The sequence below is a fragment of the Ambystoma mexicanum genome, chromosome 1q (genome assembly GCF_040938575.1).
Source record: "Ambystoma mexicanum isolate Mex_15411 chromosome 1q, UKY_AmexF1_1, whole genome shotgun sequence".
Classification (NCBI taxonomy): Eukaryota; Metazoa; Chordata; class Amphibia; order Caudata; family Ambystomatidae; genus Ambystoma; species Ambystoma mexicanum.
Genome location: NC_090922.1, coordinates 1,291,195,511 through 1,291,220,477, shown reverse-complemented (window position 1 = coordinate 1,291,220,477; position 24,967 = coordinate 1,291,195,511). Strand labels below are relative to the sequence as shown.

Sequence of the window (24,967 nt, the reverse complement as noted above, 5' to 3'; positions counted from 1 at the left end):
GACCATTTCCATGTGTCTATTGTCAGCCTGCACAGGGATGGTGATCTGGTGCCCCCCCTGATTCTTGAGGTAGTACATGCAGGTGGAGCTGTCCGTCTGAATTCAGACCGATCTGTTGTTGATTACCGGGAGTAAAGCTTTAATTTCTAGCCAATTTATATGTCTGTCCTGGTCCTGTCTCGACCAAAGGCCATGGACACTGTGCTTGTCTAAAGTTGCTCCCCACTCCTGGAGGGATGAGTCCATGGTAATTGTGAATGCTATTCGAGGCTGTCTGCATGGGTTGCCTGCCAAGAAATTGGAGTTTCTCCTCCACCAGTGAAGGTACTGGTGGAGGTGGGTTGGTATGCCGACTAGAGCCGCTTGGGAACCATTTTCCTGATTCCAAGAGGCAGAGAAATGTAGCTGCAGCCTCCTCACTTTGAGCATGGTGTGAGGCACTACCAGAAGAATAATCCCTAGCAGGTGCAGATACCACCATGCCGAAGTCACCGCCCCAATTGCCTGGTAGCTGCTTTGAGCACTGACACCTTGTCCGCAGAGGGGACTATCGTCTTCGCCTTGGTATCCCAAATGAGACCAAGGAAGGTCAAGGACTGAAACTGCGATTTCTTTTGGTTGATAGAGAACCCCAGTTCGTATAGTGTGTGAATGTGTCTGGCTCCTGTGTTCTGGACTCCATCCGGGGAATCCGCTTGTACTAGCCAGTCATCGACGTATGGATATAGATGGGGGCCTTCCAATCTGAGCAGTGCTGCCACTGCGTTCATTAGTCTTGTAAACACTCTCAGGGCTGAACTGAGACCGAATGGGATAATTTTATATTGGAAATGGACGATTGGCTTGCAAAATTGGGACGTCTAGGTATGCATCCTTCGGGTCCAGGAAGCATGTCCCGTCTCCCCCACACAGGGACTCCTGATATCAATGCTGGCATAACCTGCCTGGTTCTTTTTCTGTATGGCAAAAATGCGAGAGTAAAATCTCAAGGCTCGTTGGTGGGAAGCGGGGGAAGCTTCCTCCGCTGCTTCGCTTGCTATTAGAGAGTGAATCTCAGCCAGGAGAGTTGCTGTACCAATCTAGAAGAGAGGAGGGGAAAGAGGGGGGAGCTTGAGCTATAGGAAGGCAGAAGCCCTCGGAAACCACAGAGTAAACCCAGGGGTCTGTGAAAATGAAGGGCAAGCCCCCCAACCCCCTCCTGAGCGCCATGGATCCTGATGACCCAGTGACTGCTTTTTTTCCCCCCCTCCGAGGCTGGTGCCTGTGAAGGGGTCTAGAACAAGCCCTTGTGTGTAGTCTTTTGCTTACAGCGGTGTTGGCTAGGAGACCTGTTAAGTTGACTGGTGCAGCGTTCATGGAAGCCCCAGAAGCCGCCAAAGGTATGACCTCTGCCTGACTGTGGGTGTCTCTGGCTGAAGTTCTTGGAGACCGTCTTTGCCAGAATGGCCAGGGATTTGGCTGTTTGGGAGCTATTCTTTTTCTTCTCCAACTCCTCATCAGTAGACGAATGGAACAAGTCCCATCCCTCAAATGGTAGGTCGAGGATACCACCTGTACATCTGGATTAAACCTAGTGCCTACTGTGTGAATGTGTGCCACCGATGCTATGGTTGTGAGCCTCTATTTTTGCTTCTGCTAGACCAGCCCGGAACCAAGCATGTCTATGGACTGGGAGATCGGGAAGGAAGTCGGAAATCTCCCTCCCTCTGAAAAACCTCAGCAAGGAAACGGCCATATATGCCACTGAGACGGAGCACCAAAAAGATCACATAAGAATTACTATACATGGAAACGTAGGCCTGGATTGCCCCAATGTGCCTAGTAACACATCCTTGGGTCCAAGCATGGAAAAACTTGAGTGGCAATGGTTGTCTGCTGCCTTGTGTTGCAAAAATCAACAATAACGCCAAGACGAGGCACTGTAAAATGTGTGTAGACTTGCATCCTATAACACACATGGTTTCTCACACCTGTTTAAATCGAACTGGCTCGACTCCCTCGACATTGCATGCTTACAGAAAAATTGGTTAAACGAAAGTCCAGTTGTGAACGAGTTTGATGTGGCTCTAAACCCTGCGATAAAATCTTTAAAAGGACTTCCGATGGCGGGCTTGGCTACCATGGTTAGACAAGCCTCTGGCTGGAGGATTGTGAACTAATCCAACTACTCACCATTTATCCAAGTAACCTCAATGGAAATGCAAGGCCACGGAGAGACGCCTGTCGAGCAGCTAAGCATATTAAACTTGTATTGGAACCACAAAAGAGCTGGGAAACAGAACTTTATAGACCACACTATGGAAATACTTGACCAACTATTGGAAGAGTTTGGCTGGACAAACAATCATCTGTGGGGATTTAAACATTGATTTGTTTAAACCATCTGCTGTGGACAAAAATACTGCTGGCCCACTCATGGTCAGAGGAGATGTCCACACGCAACGTACAATTATTAAATGGAAACACCTGTGATGACATCCCACCAGCCTCCATTTGGCATCAACCATCGACTACATGTTCGTGTCAGAAGCCTTACATACACGGATACAATCATTGAAAGTTACCAAAAAAAACCGAAAGTGATCACAACATGTTAGTAACGGAATTTATAACCACACTGAAGGCATCACCGGCAACATGGCCTCACAAAATTCAAGTTGAATCCAACAGAGTGAGGTTAAGACTGGAAATACATGAACTGGAACATCTGGCAAATCAATATTGCAACGCTAGCCTGAACCTTGAATATGACCAACTTTTGACGCAATTTAAAACCAAGAAAACGGGGCTAACATATGGCTTTTAAACGTCAACATTGCTTCGACCTGGAGCTTTTGAAACATAAGCGCCTGCTGCGTAGTCAAATTAGAAGAACTAAGACCTTGGACAACTCGACACGCAAGCGAGACACAAAGGCGGCAAAGCAAAGATACAAAAACTGGCTAAAATCTCATAAGCATGTTATGATTCAAAACGACGCAGAACATATGTTGACAGTACTGCAAAATAAAAATACAAAAGACTTTTGGAGTCTTGTTAACAACTTGCATGCCCCACAAGCTTGTATGGTGTCGAATCAGATTGGATAACCCATTTTGAAGGCTTATATAAAAAGCAAGTGAGTCACTTGACGGCCCTAATAAAATCTCTAAACCTTGGGCCCTGTCTTTTTTGAAAGACGAAATAGTGACCATCATCAAGAAAGCAAAAAACTCGCAAACTCCTGGCCCAGACGGCCTCACAAAGCTCACTATTAAACTGCACCCAGAGTTATGGGCTGAAATCTGTTTAACGTTGTTCAATCGAACAAACACAACTGGCCAGACTCCAAAATCCTGGAAGTCTGCGATCATTGTACCCGTCTTTAAAAAAGGCGACAGAGCAAACCCTAAAAAGTATCGACCAGTCGCATTGTTGGACGTACTGGCCAAAACATACGCCACTACGCTACAACAAAAACTGGTAGCCTGGGCCATAACATCGGATCACGTGGACAAACGACAATCGGGGTTTGTAAAGCAGGTGGGATACTCGCTAAACTTACTATTCCTAAACATCAAAATGGAAGCAATAAAGTCGAACACAAAGGTCTATCTAGCATTTATAGACATTTCGTATGCGTTCGACACTATCGATAGATCGATCCTGTGGGAAGAATTGCAGGGCTGGGGATGCCCGTCGGATTTAACAGCTGCAATTAGAGAACTCCATACAAACACCACAATTCGAGTACGACTGGACCAAACCGGGCTCTTATCTAAAGCGATAGATACCTTTAAAGGAGTCAAACAGGGGTGTCTGCTAGCTGCTGCAATATTCAGCCTTTTTATATTGGACATAGGCGAACCAATAGACGCAGTAAAATAGTTTCCGCCGAAAGTCGCCAAATCACATCTAAATTGGCTTCTTTATGCTGACAACTTTATCATTTTGGATGTAACGCCCATCGGGCTAGAGAGAAAATTAAATGCTGTTCAACAGTACGTTACATCCAATAATTTATCGATCAACACCAAAAAATGTGAAATACTGGTCTTACGAAATCTAAACGGCGGATGGGTGTCCCACAGACAAACCACAAAATGGACAAGACTCGCTCCAAATATCTTCAAGCGTAAAATACCTTGGAATGATAAGTTCATCTATAAACGACGGACCGTGGCTGGCCGAAACAAAAAGAAAATGCAAACAACTTGCAAGCCAGGTGTTGATCATCCAAAAAAGATTCGGTAAATTCTCGCCAAAACCTTTCTTGGCCTTCTACCAACAAAAGGTAATTCCTGTCTTGACATACAGGACAGAAAATGCCCTTGACTGCTCCTATGAAAATTGGGATTCACTAGAGAATTGCTTCTGGTCTAAAGTACTAGCCCTCCCCAAGGGCCTGAAAACCGCGTGTATAAGATATGAATTATCTATAATATTGATTCACGCTAGGATCTGTTGGAGCTTATTAAATCTATATCGCAAAACATGTACTCGTGCGCAAATTTCACAATTTGACATCTTTCACAACGCCTTAGCTGGCAACTCTAACATCGTGTCTATGTGGATGAATAGATGTGAAGTGTTATTAGAGAAATATGACATCAAAGTCGATCTGCTCCATGAAAATCCGGCCAAACTCAAAATCTGGCGCGCAGACTGGAAGAAAACTTGTATCGAGAGATCTGCTGCCAAATCAACGTGTGATGTGCCACTTGAGAAACGTGCTTTAATAGCAAACAACGCTATATATCACATTGTTCCCAGATCCGCAAGCATGAAGGTTGTTTCTATTGTTCAGACTAAATATGTTCAAAACCACTGAGAGTCTTCGTTCATGGAAAGGTAATGATCACCTAAAACCTGAAGGTAAATTCTGCTTGCAAGCTAACGAATCTCTCAAACACTTAGTGCTATTTTGCACTAAGCTAAGATCTGAAAAAACAATTCATTTGGGTTCATGGAGTGTAAATCATCCATCCTTATGTGCAGACGAATGGTGGAAGTTGATGTTTCAAGGAATGGACTTTAAACTGGTACTCCCACTAACACGGTTCCTGGAGAAAATTGAAAACCGTCTCGATGGCACCAGTAGAGCAAACAAGTCTATAAAGTCTGAGACTGTGAGAAATGACAGACGACGGCTCATTGGTGCCTGCTTGTATGTTTGTATGATGTATGTTTATATGTTGTTTTTTTAAAGGTTTGAAAAAAAGAATAAAATGTATATAAAAACCAAAAAAATCTCCCTCCACAGTTTTTGATTAAACGCAGCAAGCATGGCGTCTGCATTTGTTTGCCGTAGGTGAAGAGTGGCGTTAGAGTAGACTTTCTTTTCATAAGCCTCTAGGACCTTCTTCTCTTTGCCTAGTAGGGCCAAAGTAGATGAGGATATGGACGTTTGAGGTTTAGCATACATTGATGCTGCCACAATTACTGAGGAGTGCAGTTGAAGGTGGACAGACAAGATGAGTGAATCACCTTCCACTTGTCTGTATTTCGCATTTAGGCGCTTGTTTGTTGGCTGCGTTGAATGAGGTTTTGCCCAGCCCATCTTCGCCAGGGCCGCTACACATCCTTTTGCAACAGTATGCCGTATTTTGTGGCCAAGCGGATGGTAAGTACCTCTGTGAGGACCCCTGCATCAGGATTCTCCTTTTGTGGCTGTTGAATATCAATGTACTCCGCTACCACAGCCAACATTTAACGGAAAGCCCACACGGAGGTGGTGGTGTACTGATCCTTCTTGTCATGCATGTCCCCTACTGCGTATTACAGGTCTGTGGAATCTGCAGGTGGGGTATCAGTTGGCGCTGTAGGCGGTACGACATAGTTTGAACACCTGCTGTTTCGTCGCCAGGCTTTTAAACGTGCACATTACATCTTATGTGCTCATCACATTTTTTAGGGGGGGTGGGAAAGGGCAAATAAGGGTTTGGGCGGGCAATAGTAAAAAATAAGTGTGGGTGTGGGGTTTGGGGCAGGACCCCAACGCCCCAAAAAAAAAAAAAAAAAAAAAAAACATGAGCACATTCGATGGAATGTGCACGTTTAAAAGCCTGGCGATTAAACAGCAGGCGATGAAATCACATGGAACAGCGGTAGGCACGCTATTAAGCTGCACAGGAGGCTCCGTGGGCTGCAGCGAGGCCACCGTGGTGTTTGGTACCGTAGGCTGTAGAGCAGATATAAGTTGTGAGGGAGCTGGAGTTTGAACTGGAGCTGGCTGCAGCAGGACTACCAGCGCAATGATGTCCTGTACGATTCCCTTAAGTATATTACCCATGTGTGGGGTTTCATTAATGCGAGAAACTTGTCGAAAAAACGCTCTTCGCATTCTAGTGAAGTGCCCTCCTGCATAGGTGTGGACGTGTGTGTTTGCAAGTACTGCTGATTCCTCCCTGTGCTTTGCCTTCTCTGGACGTAGCCAGCATCCGTATAACATCCCTGTGTCGATGTGGACGGGTACAAGGTGCACCATGTGACCATTGGGGACCATTCCGCCCTTGTTGTGAAGTTAGCCCTTTGATGCTCGAGCTGCCATTTTCTCTGGCTACACAGCAATTTTGTCCTGCACTGCGCAACATGCTTGATGCATGTCGACTGCTGTACTGGGCCTGGTCTCCACCCGTCTGCTTCAGTGTGTAGGCTCGGACCTGCCCTGCACCTCAGGCGTGGGCCTGGGAGGCCATGTACCCTCGGACATGACTCCGGTAATACTTTCAGTGCTCCATGTAGGCGCCCCCTCTGGCTTAAGCTTGGTAGTAGAGCAGAGCCCCTAGGGGGATTCACCGGTGCAAGAGCCCTTTGGCCCCTCAGCGGTGGGACCAGGAGGATCTGTGGATCACTCAGCCACCTGGCCGGTAGCTCGGAAAGCCTCAGTCCCCTTGCTGGTACTAGACCCTGCAAAAGCCCCTCCAGCTTTGTTGTCTCCCTGGAAAGGATTCGCTCTTACGGGGTACTTTGGAGAATAGTAAACTTACCTTCGGTTTTGTCTTTATCCGTACGTACTCCTTGATGTGTTCCAGTGGTGACCTGGAGAACAGCTACCTCCACCTGGGCAGCCGGTTCTTTAATGACCAGGGTGTAAGAGCGCTGCACGCCAAGCAGCTGTGATCTACGCCAATGCAGCGGAGGCAGGGCATGTGTGGGTCCGAAATGGAGAAGGAACCGTCGCAGATGGGGCACCTGCTCAAGCCTGCAGCAGCCGACATGTGCCGGAGGACTGAGTATCTTTATCTCTAAAACAAAGAGGGTGATTCGTATGAATAAAATAAAAGGGAAAGCTATCCCTAGGGAAGCCTAAAAGCATGAAATTACAAGACAAAAAGGGCCTCAACCACAGCTTAGGTGAAAGAGGTCTGCTCCAGTCGACGTGAAAAAGAGGACTGAGTGTGGCGCTGGTTGGCGGAGTCAAGGCACTGCTCCCGGGGCCACACCCCTGCGCACAACTCGGAAGATGATTTTTCAGGTGAAAAAGATTCAGTTCCCGTCCCTAGCGAGGGACGCCCATACAGTATGGAGGAAAGGGGACGGGACAGAAAAGTAGTGTACAATGTCCCCCAATTAAATATTGTTAGGCAGAATCCTGGGCAGTGCCCTTAGGGACCACTACACAAGATTAAGACTACATGTGGTAGTACAATTTCACCTTTGGTACAAGCCCGTACTACACAGAGTGGTAGCAGTAGCGAAGCAGCCAGACTTATCTCAAGAGCAAATGAGCAGTAGTAGAGATTACACAAAGGACTACAATTACTGTGACTCAAGCAAACACAGACTCAAGGTTTCTGGTTAAAAAGTAAAAGTACATTTATATTTTTAGACCATCTATTCACAAAACACTTCACTTCTATTAAATTAAAACCACACTTCAAATACACTACACACAACCAATTCCCCTTGTGCAGAACCATTCAAGGTAAGTACCTTTGGATTTGACAGACCAGTGTTGTGAAACAAAGACGTTACCGGGGGTTATCATGCGATAACTTTTTTGACAGTAATGACAGTTCGGTCTTACGAAAGAGAAGCGTACCCGCGGGCAGAAATGTTACCGTAGTCAAACACACTTAGCACATGAATTAACACAAGAGAGTTGGGGATAAAAATCATAGGCAATACTTTTGTCAAGGCAGGATAGAATCAAGAGGATACTTTCTAAAACGTCCATAAAAGTCAACAGGCCTGCGCCAATGTCAATACGACTGAGGTCCTGTTGTCGAGGATCACAAGGTTAGAACAGTTCTAGATTTGCCATGAGTATTTAGATATTGTCAAAAGGGAAGCAAAAGTTATAAGAGGGAAGGAAGATAAAGACAAGCCTTGGTGAGGAGAAAAGGGTTCACCCTAGGTTCCTCGAAGTCGGACACAGTACCTTATTCGTATGAAGAAGAGCTGGTGCCACGGCAGTTGTTCCTGGTAGTTCCTGGAGACTCACGGTTCCTGAAGCTTCAGTCTTGGGGACAAGGAGGAGGCCGTCTGGAGCGATCTGCACTACCCAGGGATGAAGCCAGAAGCAGCAAAAGCAACAGTGAATAAAAGGTGCGCTCCTTTAAAACAGGAGAGGCTCTTCAGATGGCTATCCGGACCACTACAGCTGTGTGCAGAGATTTCGACCACGAAGAGGATGCTCTGCATGTGGAAGGTGAGCTGGTTGATCCCACCAGGCTCAAGGGAAGACTACTCCGGACTGGATCATCTCTTGTCGTTGAAGGGTAGATAGCTCAGGACTGCAGCCAGGCTTCACCGGGACTCGGGAGTTGCAGCAGCCGTCTTCTTCTCCGCTTCTCTTCGGTTCTTTGCAGTTCCAGTGGCGACTCTCACTTCCAGCCCAAGAGTCCTACCTTTTATGCCAAAATCCCCCATTCACACAGCCTGGCTGTCAATCACTCAGCAGGGGGGTTGTCCAGCCCGGACAACCACCTCAGCCAATCAAGACAAAGTGTGACTTGGGTCTCCAAGGAGACCCTGTGCAGGGGGTGACTACACCCCTCCCTCACATTCAGCCCACCCAGACGCCAAAGGAGGGCTTCTGGACAGAAGCCAGCCAAAGATCAGCAAACAAAGGAGGCAAACCTGGTTTGCCGCGCAAAGTAAAACACAAGAAGGACTTTAACAAAAAGAAATGGCGATAAAACCCAACCGGAGCTGAAATAAAAAGTTTTTGGTTAAGCGGGTTTAAGTTTGAGGCTAATATAATACCCTAAAACAGTACCACGTTAATATAGTATAATCGAGGTAGAAAAGTTAGGGTAGATACCACTGCCACCAGCCAAGTCTTAGTGTTAAGAGAGCAAAATAAAGCTCAGAGAGGCACAGAAAAAAAGGAATAGGAGTTAACCATTTCCAGTACTCCATGTAAGATGGGGTGTCGTGGGTCTGTAGTTTTAAATGACTACAAAGTAAATTGCTACTTTACCTGTTTCTGGGGGACAGTAGTAACACACAACAAGTGGGGCTCATGGAGTGGTGTAGCTCCAGAGCCCAAGATCAAAAAGCAGTAGAAATACACATGGCAAAACACATCTAAGAGTGGGAAAAAAGCCTCACACTCTTACCAGGTGGAATAAATAAACCCCTGAAATCCAGCAAAGCTGCTGGGGGACTCACTAGGTGAGGGAAATTAGCCATAAATGAGAATTCTCCCTAACAAATATCTAACATGAGTAATCTGTGACAGGATGCAATCCAGTAGAAAGATAGATTCTGGTTTTACTTAACAACGTTGTGCACTTACTTTTCAAAAGGTTAGAAAAAGTGTGAAAAATACAGATTTGGGTAAACACTTACATGTCAAGTCGTCCAACAGCTGGCACCTCAGATCAAAATATTCCATACACTGAGCTAAAAGTCTGCAAAGATATTAAGTAGAATGTCATAGAAAACATCAATTTGCATTGCATGGAGAAATTGGTGCTGTTTTTCAAGTATATAACAGAACAACAAATTACTTGACTCCAGTTTATTTTCTCTGATAGATCTTCCACCCACAAATTCTTCGTCTCAGACATTCTCAGAGCTTTAGCTTAACACAGACTGTCTCACCAGGAGGAGATGCTGTGCATTGTCACCGCCTGGAAGATTCCAGCATTGGAACCTCCCATTTGTAGAGCCAAATTGGCTCCCCATTGTAGAGCCGAATTGGCAGCCATTCCTCTGGCTGAGTGCTCTCTGTGGCCCCAAGGAACTTCATTTTCTGCAATGGAGTACCATTCGGAAAGGCATGAAACCATGTTGCTAGGTAAAGTTTGTTTCGTTACAGACCTTCCAAATCTACACCAGTGGAACAATGAAATGATGGTCCGGAACTCTAAGGTGTCTTGTTCTGGAAATGTAAAAACATGAGCCCTCCAGGGGTACAATCTATGAAAACTCTTAAAGGATGGATGAGGTGCTGGGTATAATACTGCAATGTGAACCTTCCGGCAGAGATGAAATTCAGAGACCACCTTTGGTATAATGGTTGGCCATACTTTAAAGCTTCAATTTGTCTGTAAATTAGGGCTTTTTGGGATAGGGCTTATAATTCACTACCCCTTCGTGCAGAAGTGAATGCAAAAAACAAATAGTTCTATGCCAGCAGTCTGAGTGAAAATGCATAGGCTCAAAAGGTTCCCCCCATTAAGAAAGTCACTAAAAGATTAAAATGCTGGGTTGGCACATTTCGTGCATGTTGCTTTGTTCTTTGAGAAATTGTACCATTGTGGGTATTTATTTATTTTAAATTTTTATAACGCCACACACCCATAGGTCCCAGGGCGCACATAGTAAAGTAAGATCCCTGCTCAGGAGTGCTTTTGATAATTTAGAGCATAGCTAAATCCCTTGCACAGTGGTCACTTGAAGCCTTTGCAATGCAAGGTGCAAGAGAAAAAACTGTGGGTGAATTGCAGTGATGAAGCTCTACAACAGTTGAAAAACGTTTTCCAACAGAGACTTGGTTTCTGGTCTCCTTGCCAACACCTCCATGACGTCCTTAGAAAGCTCCCAGACCCTGTATCTTAACCTCTCAGAAGGTTAAGATAGGTGTGAAGGTTGCAAATGTTGATATTCGGGTGAAAGACCAGGCCTTCGGACTGCAAGAGGGATGGACAGGTAGGCATGTGCAGAAGGTCCAGGTACCATGTCCTCCTTGCCCAGTCTGGGGCATCAGGAATATTGTTCTCCGAAATCTAGTCAACCTCCTGAAAAACGTGAGGGATGACAGGGATCGTGGGAATTCCATGTAAAAGTGGGAGGTTTCAGTCCATCACAAACACGTCCCCCAGTGATCCTATTAAGGGAAATTCTCTACAGCAGAACAGCTCACACTTCCTGTTGGAACTCCCACCATTTGGAGACTTAGCATTGCCTGCTCAGGGTGTCCACTCTCATGTTCTCCGTACCACCTAGATGAAACACTGGTTCGGAGATTAGATTTTGTAATGCTCAAAACCAAAGCTCCATTGCCAATGGCCCTTCACCTCTTCGATGGTTGAGTTAGTGCATGGCCATCATGTGTTCTCAGCTACAATCAGGACAGCCTTTTCCTGTATCCAAGGTAAGGAGGATACAAAAAGCATGTCTGATAGGCGTTTGATCCCACAGTTCCATGTGAAGTATTGTTTATGCAGGTGTCTACAACCCACTCATAGTATGATCACCGTGGTGTGAGCCACATCCATTTAGAAGTATCTAATCACGGTTGCCAAAAAAACTTTATACACCATGAAGTTCCCCCGGCAGACCCACCACAGTAGGTCCTGTGATACACTGATCAGGTGCTTGAAGAATGTCGGTCATGTTGCCTGAGAACTGTGACCACTGAACAGGGCCAACTTGGATGATCTTTCTTTGAGAGCGTTCAGGGTCAAACAAACACTTGCAGTCTGCGACTTCGTGTGCACTACCAAGGGAGCAAAGACAAAAACAGTGAGGGTCAGTAAGCTATTTTTTCACTTCGCAATCTTCACATCTCTAACACTGACAGAGATGGGGTTGACATTTTGAAGAAAACAAGGATAGGACAAACGTCAGATTTTCTGAGCTGTTATCAAGTGTTCCATGAGGTGTGCATAAAAAAGGAACTGAGGTCACAGAGCACAGTTCTGGCTATGTATAACGATATCACATCCGGCACTGAGGAAGAAGTGTCTTGATCGACCCAGACACAGAAAGGTGCCCCATGCTGCTGAAAAATGTTCTGTGTTCAGCTAAAGCTGGGAGAATAGTTCTAAGATGAGAAATCTGTTGGAGGACATAATCCAATAGAAATTGCAATGTTACATATCATGAAACAATTAAATACCCAAGTTACGTTTCCAATGCATACTTTTCTCCATCCAGTTTCACTTTCAGACAATAGACTGTTGCAGATCAGTATTGTATTATCCTTATGCTGGTAAAGGTAGTGCCAAAGATTATGGGTGCACTGAGTGATGCATCTCTAAATAATACAGCACTTACAATTCTCAGTAGCTCAAATTAACACATATTTCATAAGGAATACATTACTTACCTGTGACTCCTGTTCCCCAGCACTGATATATTTCATAGATTCACATGCTGTTGGAAAATTCTGTGACAGCCTTGGAATCCTAGTTAGTATTAAAGCAGTTGTCATTTGAATTTGAAACACTGCAGTCACTTTAGTGTTCTTCTTAGAGCTGTTTTGTCATCTTGCCCCATAGCCATTAGACAGTCTCCATTTAGTCCGCTCCCTGGAGGCCAACTTCTGATTAGCATAGCGCATGTGATAGTGCCAAGAAGAGACAAGAGGAGACAAATGTGGGGTAGGCAGGAGGTTCACATGTGAATCTATGAAAGATACCAATACTGGAGAACAGGCGTCACAGGTTGTAAAGACTGGAGGGGGGGGGGGTCTGTACTTCTACTCTCTATATGGCAGTGGAGAGGCACAGAGGACTCCAGCCAAGATTATCTATTATTGGTAGGTGGTCGAGCAATCAAGGCCTAGCTTCTCAGGAGGTGATGCAGGCTGGTTCTTAAGTACAGTGTAGTCCCCAAGCCACCACAAAGGAATGTCCACACACTGTATTAGTTAAAACACAGTCTTTATATAATTAATATTCAAGGTTATGTACACTATCACAATAACTCTCTTTGTGCTCAGAAAATGAACAATGGTAAATATATACAGTTCTAAAGTGGTACCACAATTATTATCAGATCTCACTAAAGTGCATCAACTATACTCTGGTCAAATGTCACACAGATCACTTAATAAAGGCAACCAACAATAGACATAGGAGGAAAGCAGTTGGTTAGAACAATTGACAGAATACTGGCCCCAGTATAGACACAGTTCTGTGTGGAGATCCCCCCCCCCACCTGGGCAACTTGTAACAAAGATGTATCACAAGCCCAGTCCATATATTGTTCTATAAGTTTTCTTTCCTTCTATAATGTTTCTACCCCCCCTCCCCCAATGTACCTGGTAGAGAAGAGTTCTTCGAAGAGGCGTCGGTGGATCCTTCTTGAGTGACTCCCTTTAAAGCAGGAGCCACAGATCGTCAAGAGGCGTCGAAGAAGGTGAACTTGGTGTCGACGGAGTCGATGAAGTTCGAGGGTGCCGAGATCACGGCGTTGATCCAGGCGGTGCTAGTCGGTGAAGTCCTGCGTGGATGAGGTGTGCGGGGCACCTCGGTGTTTGATAGTTCAGGACCGCAAAGAGTTTCTGAAGAAATGTGGCCCGACAAGGGCGTCGAGTCGTCCAAGTCTTTGTGGTCTTCAGGTGGTGGGAAAACCACCGGCGGATTCTCCTCGGCATGTCGGCACCCTCGACTTTCTCCGGCGGGATAAAGCGGTCGACAGTGCGGACAAGGAAGTCCTTCGATTCAACAGTTTTAGGCAAAGGAGCGGGCGGGTCCGGTCGTCGGCGGCACAGCGTCAAGCGGTCCCCTCTTCTGGGGTAACACGGCTTCAACGGGCCTCCAGCGGTTACGGTGATACTCCGAACCCTGGTCGACGGCAATGGACTTCGACGGCGTCGATGCCCGGGTGCTTCACTTCGGTCTCCGCGGCGGTCCCTGTCTCCATTCGGCAGACTTTCGAGGGTCTAATTTCCGGGGAGCTTCGGCGAAGTTTAGCGGTGCTCGCAGGTCCCTGGGAGCATGGAAAGAGAGTGCCTAGCCAGGTCCACTCTCGGATCAGTCCTCGACGAACTCGGCAGCTTTTGGATCGGGTCGAAGCAAATGCAGCAGCAGGTCTTCTTCCAGCTGGGCGTCGAGGAAAAGCAGTTCCAGTTACTCTTCAAGTGTTGACTAAGCTTCTGAACAATTTCCAGGGGTGAGAGGTCCCCAGATATACAATTCTGTCTCTCATCCACACTGCTGGGTCACACTCAGCAGCCAATCATACAGAAGGCCATTCATGCAATCAGTCAGCCAATCAGGCATAAAGTGCACTCAGGCCTTACTCCTCCCTCTGAGAAACTCACAACAAGGAATGTGTATTTATTTATTTATTTACATTTATATAGCGCACAAGCAGCCCAGGGGCATTGAGGCACAGTTGCTTGCAATGACTTAGTTACATGGTACAGGTAAGATAGCGGTTGTTGACACATTGTAAATGTTGCAGGATGACATACTGTAGTTACAGATATTGCTTTTGATCATATGATACAATATACATGGGGTAATCGTGCTAGTATGTCTAGCCTTATGTGAACAGGGTAGTCTTCAGCGTTTTGCGGAAGGTGGTGAGGGAGGCCTCTCCACGGATAGTGTGTGGTAGGACATTCCAGTGCGAGGGCGCAAGGTAAGGGAAGCTGGATCCGCCCGCTTTTACTTTTTTTACTAGAGGAACTGAGAGCATGTTGGTGTAGGGTGAGCTGGTTGGCCTGGTGGTGGAGACAGGGTGTATCCTTTGTGAGAGGTATGCAGGCGCAGTGAGGTGGATGCACTTGTGGGTCAATATCACGGCTTTGAATAATATCCTTTCTTTTATTGGGAGCCAGTGGGCTAGTTTTCTGGCCTCAGAGATGTGTTCTTTTTTTGCAATACCTTGAGCTGCCCGGAGCGCGTTGTTCTGTATTACTTATAGTCGCTCTAGATTTTTTTAGAGGTTCCTAGAAAGAGTACGTTACAGTAGTCTAGCCTAGAGCCGGTGATGGCTCTGGCTATGTTAGTGCAGTTCTCTTTGGAGAGAAAGGGTCTGTCTGCATTGATAAGTTTGGCATGATATGCCGCTGCAGAGGCAATTGCATTGTTTTGTCTGTCCATGGATAGGCTAGAATCCAGATAAACTCCCAGGGTTTTGACCGAATCGGAGACTGGAATTTTAATGGAATCAATGGTGAAGTGACTGAATTGGGCATCTAGATTGTTTAGGGTGTCGGGAGAGCCTACCAGGAGGAGTTCCGTCTTGTCAGAGTTGAGGCATAGACCGTTGTCTGCCATCCAGGCTTGGATGGTATTGTAAAGGTTGTTGAGGGCCAGGGAGTCAGTGTTGTAGTTACCTGTGAGAGTGATGAGGATTTGTGTGTCGTCGGCGTAGTTGGTGTATGAGATGCCCATGGCGTTGAGGAAGAGGGGGCGTGTACAAATGTTGTATAGCGTGGGGGAGAGGCAGGAGCCTTGGCACCCCACAGAGTATAATGGTTGGTGATGCGGCAGCTAAGTCAGAGAATACTTGCATGGTTCTGTCTTGTAAGAAGGAGGTGATCCACGCTGTGGCTTCAGTGGAGAATTTGGCCGTGGTGGAGAGATGGTGGCATAGCACGCCATGATCTACAAGGTCGAAGGCCGCTGAGAGGTCTAGGAGTAGGAGAAGTGCAGGTTTGCCCAAGTCTCTCGCATCGTCCATCTGGTTTTTCAAGTCAAGTAGGGCTGTTTCTGTTCCGTGTCTGGGGCGGAAGCCAGATTGGCGGAGACCAAGGAGTTTGTTCTCTTCAATGAAGTGTTGAACCTGCTGGTAGGCTGCTTTGTCCAATATTTTGAGGAGGAAAGGGACAGTGGTGATGGGTCTGTAGTTATTGGGGGAGGTGGGATCGAGCGTTGGCTTCTTTAGAAGAGGGCGGACCCAGGCTTCCTTGAGGGAGGCAGGGACTATCCCTGTGGTAAAGGAGGCATTTACAAAGGCTGTTATAGGAAGGGAGCTAGCGGTTCTGCGCAGTCTTTGATAATGGAGGCTGGGCAAGCATCACCTTTGCAGTTAGAGGGTTTAATGTTCCTCATTATGTTGATGACGTCTTTTTCCTGAATGGGTTTGAAGGAGAAGGGTAAGGGGGGGGATCAGGGGCAGGCGGTGGGACTGGGATGTGCTTGTTGGGTAGGGCTTGTTTAGTGGCTAGTATTTTGTTTTTGAGGAGGCTAATTTTGGATTGCATGGCCTTCTGTATTTCGTCACACCAGTCCTTGTCTTTGGTGAAATTCTGGGGGGCGGGAGTGGGTGTTTCGAGTTCTCTGAAAAAGGCGAATATTTCTTTAGTACTGGATTGGGCTTCCGAGATTCTGGATTCAAAGGATTTGGCTTTGGCTTGGGTGATTGCCTTTTTGTATTTGGTGGAAAGGGCTTTGAAGATCATCTTATCTTTTTCGGAGTGGGACTTTTGCCACTGTGTGAGTGTGGCTTTTTTCTCGTTGCGGAGTGAGAGGAGGTCCGGCGTGAACCAAGAATTGGAATGTGCAGTGGGTTTGGATGTTCGAGGTTTGAGTGGGGCAATGGTGTTGATGGCTGCTTTGATGGCAGTATCATAGGTTGATGCGAGTGTTTCAGGGTCTGAAGAGAAAGGTGGTCTGAAGGCTGGGCCTTGGAGGAAGGGCAATAATCTCTCCTTAGTGAGTTGGTGGGAGCTTCTGGCGAGGCAGGGAGGGAGTGGTTGGGGTGAAGGGGTAGCTGGGGAACTAGCGGTGAGGATGCTGAAGGTGATAATGTGGTGGTCAGACCATGGGGTAGGAGTGTTTCCAGTGATGATGAGTGGACAGTTGTGGTGTGCTATCCAGTCCAGCGTTCTGCCTTGGGTGTGAGTTGGGCTAAGTATGGTGTTCTTGTACCCTAGCGCCTTGAGGGCAGAGTCGAGGGATTTTGCTGCTACGTCCTTACTATCCCGGAGCCCTAGGTGGACATCCCCCAGGAGAATGGCTTTAGACTGTTTTTTGAGGTTGTCCGAGAGGTGGATGAGAGAGGCTTGAAAGTCTCCTGTTGGGCCTGGTGGGCGGTATACGGTGTGCACAGTAATTGTGCAGTGGGGGGAGAGGGTTATTTTGACTTGGAGTCGCTGTTGTTGTTCAGGGATTTCTCTACCTTTCTGACAGAGAGGTAGTCTCTGGCGATAATTGCTACACCTCCACCTTTGGAGAGGCGGTCTTGTCTAGTGATGGAAAAGCCAGGAGGTAGGGCGAGTGAGAGCGCAGGGCCAGAGGCCTCATGTAACCAAGTTTCTGAGATCATAAGTAGATCTAGGTCCTGGGAGGTTAGGAGGTCGTGGATGTCTAGGGCATGGGCATTGATGGATTTAGCGTTAATCATGGCGCATTTCAGGTGGGGTTCAGTAGTGGCTGTGGGGGAGCTCGTGATGAGAGATGGTGGTATGGGGGGGCTAGGTGCATCGAGCGTGTTGTGGGCGGTGCCCATCACAGGTTTTACACTGAGCGGTTCATTTTCAGGGGTGGTGGACACAAGTGGCATAGCATTTGGCACAATGGAATTCAAAATGTTGGTAGAGGATTTGCACAACATAGATTTTACACTGGGGGGCTCATTTTCAGGGGTGGTGGACACAAGTGGCATAGCATTTGGCACACTAGAATTCAAAATGGTGGTAGAAGATTTGCATAACACAGATTTTACACTGGGGGGGGGGTGGTGGGCGCAGGATTAATTGTATTTGTAATGTGGGTATGACAGTTGTGATGCGGGTAAAGTACTTTGTTGGTTGCTGTAATTGTAATATCGTTAGAGGATACAGCCTTCAAGGTTGTGCGCTGGAATCTGGCCTTATCAGCACATATAGAAGTTTGTGCAGTACGCGAGCATAGCCGTGTATTACGGGTGTTCGTGGGGGTAGGGTGCGAGCTGAAGGCTGCTTCCTGAGTACGGGTGCGCAACCTGAGGAGTCTTAAGGCGAGACATGGTTCAGAGAGAAGCTTGCTAGAGTAGTGCTTCTTACCTTGTAGGTGCTGCAAGGGTATTGGGCAGACGGCAGACGAGCATCGAAGAGCTGCAAAGAGCACCGGAGGCCTTTCCTTATGGCCCTCCGTGCTCGGCTTCGCCTCTCGGCCCTCTCCCCCTCCATTTTAAAGCAGGAGGGGAGGGGTGGGCAGGGTGAGGCAGCGAATCGGGACACGGGCCCGCGGCGGTGATTCTCAAAGCACATTTTGTTGATTGTGCTGGCATGGAAACAGGGGCCATCTTGTGTGGAGCTTCGGTGCACGCGGCCTGCAGCGTGGATGAAGGGGAACACGCGGCCGCTCCGAAGTGTAGAAAAACAGCTGATTGAGCACACAGCTGGTCGGGGATGCTTCGTGCTCGCAGCGGAGCTGCAAAGAGCACTGGAGGCCTTTCCTTATGGCCTTCTGTGCTCGGCTTCGCCTCTCGGCCCTCTCCCCCTCCATTTAAAGCAGGAGGGGAGGGGCGGGCGGGGTGAGGCAGCGAATCGGGACACGGGCCCGCTGCGGTGATTCTTAAAGCACATTTTGTTGATTGTGCTAGCATGGAAACGGGGGCCATCTTGTCTGGAGCTTCGGTGCACGCGGCCTGCAGCGTGGATGAAGGGGAACACGGGGCTGCTCCGAAGTGTAGAAAAACAGCTGATTGAGCACACAACTGGTCGGGGATGCTTCGTGCTCGCAGCGGAGCTGCAAAGAGCACCACCGGAGGCCTTTCCTTACGGCCTTCCATGCTCGGCTTCTTTTGGGACACGTACCCAGCCATTCAACACTACACACTGCATTCATACCAGTTTTGGGCAGGGCTGTCTCAGTCTTTATCTCTCACACCAGAAACCAGACATCCACAACACGAAGTGCATATTGGTCACACACTCCATTCACCCAGGTCCCACCCCCAGGGTGTGCCCACAAGATACAGTCAATGGGAAGGCTCCAGCCAGTCTGGCCTGGGCTTCACAACACCACCATATATGGAACTTCCACCCAACAGCCAGTCAAAGGGAAGGGACAGAGTCAGGGCTTCCCAGGACTTTGGGAAAACAGGCTAACAGACAATTGAAAGCAAGAGGCCACAGGGGCCATCTGGTTTCCTATGAGGAATCAACTGATTCCAATGGCAGGGCCTGGGTATCCCAAAATGGAGGATACTCAGAGCACCTGTCAAATTGAGCATGGAGCTGCCACCAGCCTATACCCTACTCTGTGGGCCACATTCAGTGCCCAAAAACATACACTAGGGGCACAGCGTTGCACCCCAACCCATGGGTGCCATAAACGTATCCCATGGGTCTGTACACCAAACCAAAAACAGGAAGAGCTGCACTGCCAGGAGTCCCACATGGACTCCTGGGCAGCAACCAATACAGAACACAAATTAAAAAGGACTACAGAACAAGGAAAGGGAGGCCCTGTCCTTCCAATGCATTTCCAGCATCGCACAGGTAAGTAACGTATTCCTTCTCCAGCACTGGATATTTCATAGTTTCATTTGCTGTGTGAATAGATGCTAAAGCAGTATACGCATACGCATACAATGCCAAAGGGGCAGAGGAAATAGCCTAACCTTCAGGAAAAAGCTCACCTTATGCAAACAGAAGGCGATACACTGCTTGCCGCGCCTGTGGAATCCCCGTCAACGCAATAGAACCCTGTAAAGATGTGGACAGACCTCCACAAAGTCACTCCGCAGATATCCAACAGCGGGAGACAGGAGATGGAAGCCGATAGGACTTCGACAGCCCCTTGCCCGCAGCTGTCGGGCCAAAGGTCACAAACAATTGAGAAGACTTGCAGAACTGTTTGGTGTAAGCACCATAAACATTTCAAAGCCTGCATTAAATCTAATTAGGTCTGATCTGATTTCTTATCTATTGTGCATTTGTTTGTGATCAAAAGAGCATTGTTCCTTCCCGTAAAATGACCATGTATTTGTGAAACTCAAGGTTGCATCGCTTGCAACATTTATTTATATACAGGAAGGAACAAAGCTCTTGTGATCACAAAAAGATACACAATAGATAAGAAATCAGATTAGCAAGAATCAGTGCGCGTCTTACAATGGGTGAGTTTGAGTGACATTCTGACCAGGTTGTGGAAGGGAGTAAATGGAACAGTCATCGGGGACAATAATGGAATCAACATTAGACATTTTTAAGTCCGGTTAGGCAGGACAGCCAGCTGGGCTAGGGACATGATCATGATGGATGAAGTGCTAGAGTGGAGGCAGATAAAGCGAGAGATGGTTAGAGGGCAGGGGAAAATAATGAGAGTAAGGTTATGAGGGTAACTCAGAGGCAATGAGGTAGGATTTTAGTTTGACTTTAAACACATCGGTGTGTACTGTTTCACGGATTTTCAGGGGAAGAGAATTCCATGCAAGTGGAGCATGAGACAAGAAAGAATGGAAGAGTGAAGAAGCTCAGGAAGGGTGTGGTGACACATGGGTAGGTGAGGAGCAGAGCTGAAATTCCGAGAAGGCTTGTAGAGCTCGATAGAGGATAGATATGGTGGTGCCTTACACAGTGTTGTGAACTAGGAGAAGCAATGTAAATCTGGCCCAGTTTTACATTGAAAGTCATCAAGCCTAGTGACGGATCGAAGAAGTAGGTGTAAAGTAAGGGGGTACAAAGAGTTCTAGTAGAAAAGTTAATGATCCTGTCGATCTGTGGAGGAGACCAAAGAGGATGCTGGCACAGTAGCCCAGTTTAGAGAAGACAAGAGTGGTTAAGAGATGTTTGATGGTGTTGAAAGGAAGGAGGTGCCTTTTTTTCCTAATATTTAGGAGGCTGAGGTGAGCTGCCGTTGCAGTTTTTGAACATGAAAGTAGAGAACGTGTGAGAAGGGTCTGTGATGAATCTGGCAATGTCCTCACTTCTTTCTCTAAGGAGGCTTCTCCCTTATATGGCCAGGGGATGGCAGCCACTGCCTGATCCTAATACTGGGGGGACAATCTGTGGGAGGTACACCTAGGGAGAGAGACATAGCATTGTTGGAGGAAACCACAAACCCCCCCCCCACTCTCCCCAGTACCTTTCAGGTATGTTTTCCTCCGTCACCCTTGCCTACATGGTATATTGCCACTCTCCTCCCACACCACCTGAGAGATCTACAGTTATTGCTCCCTAAACTCCCATTAGGGATAGTACATAGACAACTGGCGTGAGGAAGAGGTTGGGAGTAGTAAGGATCACTTCCAAGGAGGCTTGGTATCCTCTTCATCAAAGCTTTACAGGAAAGATTCCCAGAACTACTGACACGAGAAAGAACAGAGTAATGAAGGTCATGAGGAGCAGGCAATCAACACAGCTGTCTAGTTGTTGGACAATGATTAAGCAAGCAGGGAAGTTCTAATACGGGTTGGCTACAGATGAAAAGGAGAGAGGAGAGTTGCAGACACCGAACTGCAACGCAGCCCGTTACCACGCTGGGGAGAAACATGTGATTTGAAGGTTGGGGGTGGGGCAAAGAGAGAGGGGGGGGAGAGGAGGGGGGAACAGGGGGGGAGGAAAGAGGGGGGGAAGGAGGGGGTGGCAAGAGGGGGGGAAAGGGTGGGGAGAAGATATTGTATGGGCGTCCCTCGCGAGGGACGGGAGACGGAACCTTTTTCACCAGAAAAATCTTCTTCCCCTTTAAATTTAGAGGCGCGCGGGAGCGCAGCCCTGGGAGCATGCGCTCGCCTGACTCCACCCACCGGCGCTACTCCTCAGTCCCCATTGACGCGTCGACAATATGCAACATTGCCTCATGGCACTAGTATTATTAGGAGGGAGGATGGTGGGACGTATGGATGAAAGGGGACTATGGACTAAGAGTATGTTAGTCACTACAATGAGTAACTATTAATTACTCTTACGTCCCATCCCCTTTCCTCCATACTGTATGGGTGATTACAACTGAATGTAGCCCTTGGGTGGGTAGAGGAGACCCTCCTTAAGCAAACAGGTTTCTTAGAACCGCCTTCCCGAAAGCCACATCCGACCCAGCTGCAGCGTCTAGATAGTAACGCTTGCAAAAAGCCAAAGAGGTTGACGAGGTGGCCGCCCTGTTGATGACTTGCCACGGTACATGCCGCTGGAAGGCGACGGCCCTGGCTTTGGCTCTGACTGTAGGGGCATGCAAATTGGCCAGAACTGGTCTGTGCTGCCCCTCATAGGCCTCCTTGATGGCCGCGACCATCCACCTTGCGATGGAGGCCTTGGAAGCCCAATAACCTGGCTTCCAACCACCAAAGGTGACAAAGAGGGCATCCGACTTGTGGAATTCCTTGGTCCTTTCCAGGTAGTACTTCAGAGCGCGTCTGACATCCAGACGATGCAAACCCCTATGAGGCTCATCCTTGGGGTCAGCAAAGAAAGTAGGTAATACAATCTCCTCATTCAGATGGATGGCGGATGAGACCTTGGGTAGGAACCTTATCCTTGTGGAAAGTGGTGTAAGGCTCAGATGCCACGAGGGCCTGGATTTCGCTGACTCTGCAAGTGTTGGTGAGGCCCACGAGTAGGGCTGTCTTTAGAGTGACTAGCCTGATGTCCACGGACGCCATTGGCCGGAAAGGTTTGTGCGCCAAGGCGCCCAACACTACATTGAGGTCCCATACCGGGTGTGGCTTCTTTATGGGCGGGTAGAGTCTGTGGAGGTCCGCCAGATGCCGCTTGACCACCAGGTTGGAGGAGGAAAAGAGACCCTCCTCCGTATTCCTGTAGGCACCTATGGCTGGCAGATAAGTGAGGCATGTGTCGCTCTGCACTCCGGAGTTGGCGAGGTGTGCCGAGAAGGAGAGTACGTCATCCGATGAGCACTTAAGGAGGTCAAGCTCCGTAGAGCTGGCCCAATGACACAATCTAGACCATTTGCTCTTATATTGGCTCCGGGTAGCTTTGCTTCTGGTGCCCTGGATGATCTCTAGGTTAGCCTGCGATAGATTCAAGTGTTTCAGAGTGACCTGCTCAGGAACCACACTGCAAGGGCTAGTTTGTGAGGCGCAGGGTGGAGAACCGTGCCCCCCTGCAGGGTCAGGATCAGAGCTGGACCCAGAGGTAGGCGAATGGGGGGCCTGTCCGATAGGCTGAGCAGCTCGGAGAACCACGGTCTTGCAGCCCACCAGGGAGCTATCAGAATGATGCTGAGGTGACACGATTGTTTGATCCTGAAGATCACCTTGTGAACCAGGAGTGTGGGTGGAAAGGCGTATCCAGTTATGTAGGTCCATTGAATCTGGAATGCATCACCCAGGGAGTTGGGGCCCTGTCCATGCTAAGAGGCGAACTGCTGGCATTTCCTGTTGTCTTGGGAGACAAACAGATCCACTTGGAGGTGCCCCCACCTGAGGAAAATCTCTTTTAGTACCAGTTTAATTGCCACTCGCAATTGTCCGCCCCCAGTCTGCTGAGCCTGTCCGCCTCCAGGTTGGATTCGCCCAGGAGGTGGACCGCCATAGGGTAGATGTCATTCTCCAGAGACTATTCGCACATGCTGACTGCGAGGTTGCATGAGAGGGGGGCCTGGTAACCCCCTGCTTGTTGACCTAGTACATGCTGGTGGAGTTGTCCATGTGGATAAACACTGTCTTGCCCTCTATGAGAGGGAGGAAGGCCTTGAGGGCCAGCCATATGGCCTTCAACTCTAGTCAGTTTATGTGGGACTCCTGCTCCTGTAGGGTCCAGACACAATGGATGCTATGGCCGCCCAGAGTGGCTCCACAGCCCACTAGGGAGGAGTCTGTCATGACAGTGACCTGAGGGAGATGCTGCCAGAAGGGCTTTCCCCGTCGTAGGTTGAAGACTGCGGACCACCAGGTGAGATCCGGGTGGAGAGACGTGGGAATGTCCACTGGCTCCGATTGTGAGCCTCTTTCCTGATTCCATGAGTCTGCGAAGTGCTGCTGCAGTCTCCTCATCCAGAGTCTTGTGTGGGTGACGGCTAACAGTACCACTGCCATAATACCCAGTAGGTGGTGGTGGTACCACCAGGCCGAGGTCACAGACAGAAGTGAGCAGTAGCTCTCTTGATGGCCGTGATCTTATCATCCAAAGGAAAAACCTTCTCGGAGGCAGGTCCCAGATGAGGCCCACGGAGGTCAGTGTTAGGCAGAATTATATGCAGTACCCTTTGGGAACACCACACACAATTAAGACTACAAGTGACAGTACAAATTCACCTTTGGTACAAGCCTGTACTACACAGTTAAAGCAGTAGTGGAGCAGCCAGACTTATCTCAAGAGTAAGTGAGCAGTATCAAATAGTTATAGAAAGACAGCAATCACTATGATTCAGGCAAACACTGACTCAAGGTTTGCAAGTAAAAGAATATACATTTATTTCACTCTTCAGTTGTATAACATTACACTATTATAAGCAGTTTAAAAATAACTCTTAATACACCACACCACTTCCCTTAAATTCCAGGCAAGTTAAGCTCACAAAATGAAGTGGGAGCAAAATGGCACTCCAGCAATTTAAAAGGGAGGGAAAGACAAAGTTAATAGGAATTAAGTCACACCAACAAGTACGTTGAACAAGAGGAACTACAGTGATAGCATCAGATAGAAAAGGAAGGCTTAGGGCCAAAGTCAATGGGTCAAAAGTGTTTTGCTCAAGATCACACAGTTCAGGGTAGTTCGTGGTAAATTTCGTGGCACGGATTCCGGACGAGGTTGGTTGATAGAAAAGTTATTTCAAAGAGAACAGAAGGATAAGCCCTCGGTTTGGAGAAAGATTTCAAACACTTTCACCGCGGTTGAACGAAACAGACAACCGGATTTGCACAGTACCTTAAAACGAAGAGGGAGCTGTAGCCGAGACGGACGTTCCTGGTGGTTCCTGCAGGCTCACGGTTCCTGAAGCGACTGTCGGACCGGCACTGGAAG

General features: G+C 47.9%; 1 protein-coding gene across 2 annotated transcripts in view; it reads right to left on the bottom strand.

Annotated features, from left to right (window-relative positions):
• The window catches only part of USP24 (ubiquitin specific peptidase 24), a 2,799,104-nt gene that overhangs the window by 1,718,727 nt on the left and 1,055,410 nt on the right, over positions 1-24,967 (bottom strand). For both annotated transcript variants that reach the window (XM_069642114.1, XM_069642115.1), the window contains exon 38: positions 9,778-9,839. In XM_069642114.1, the coding sequence (XP_069498215.1) occupies positions 9,778-9,839 (62 nt within the window). The remainder of the gene's footprint in view (positions 1-9,777; positions 9,840-24,967) is intronic.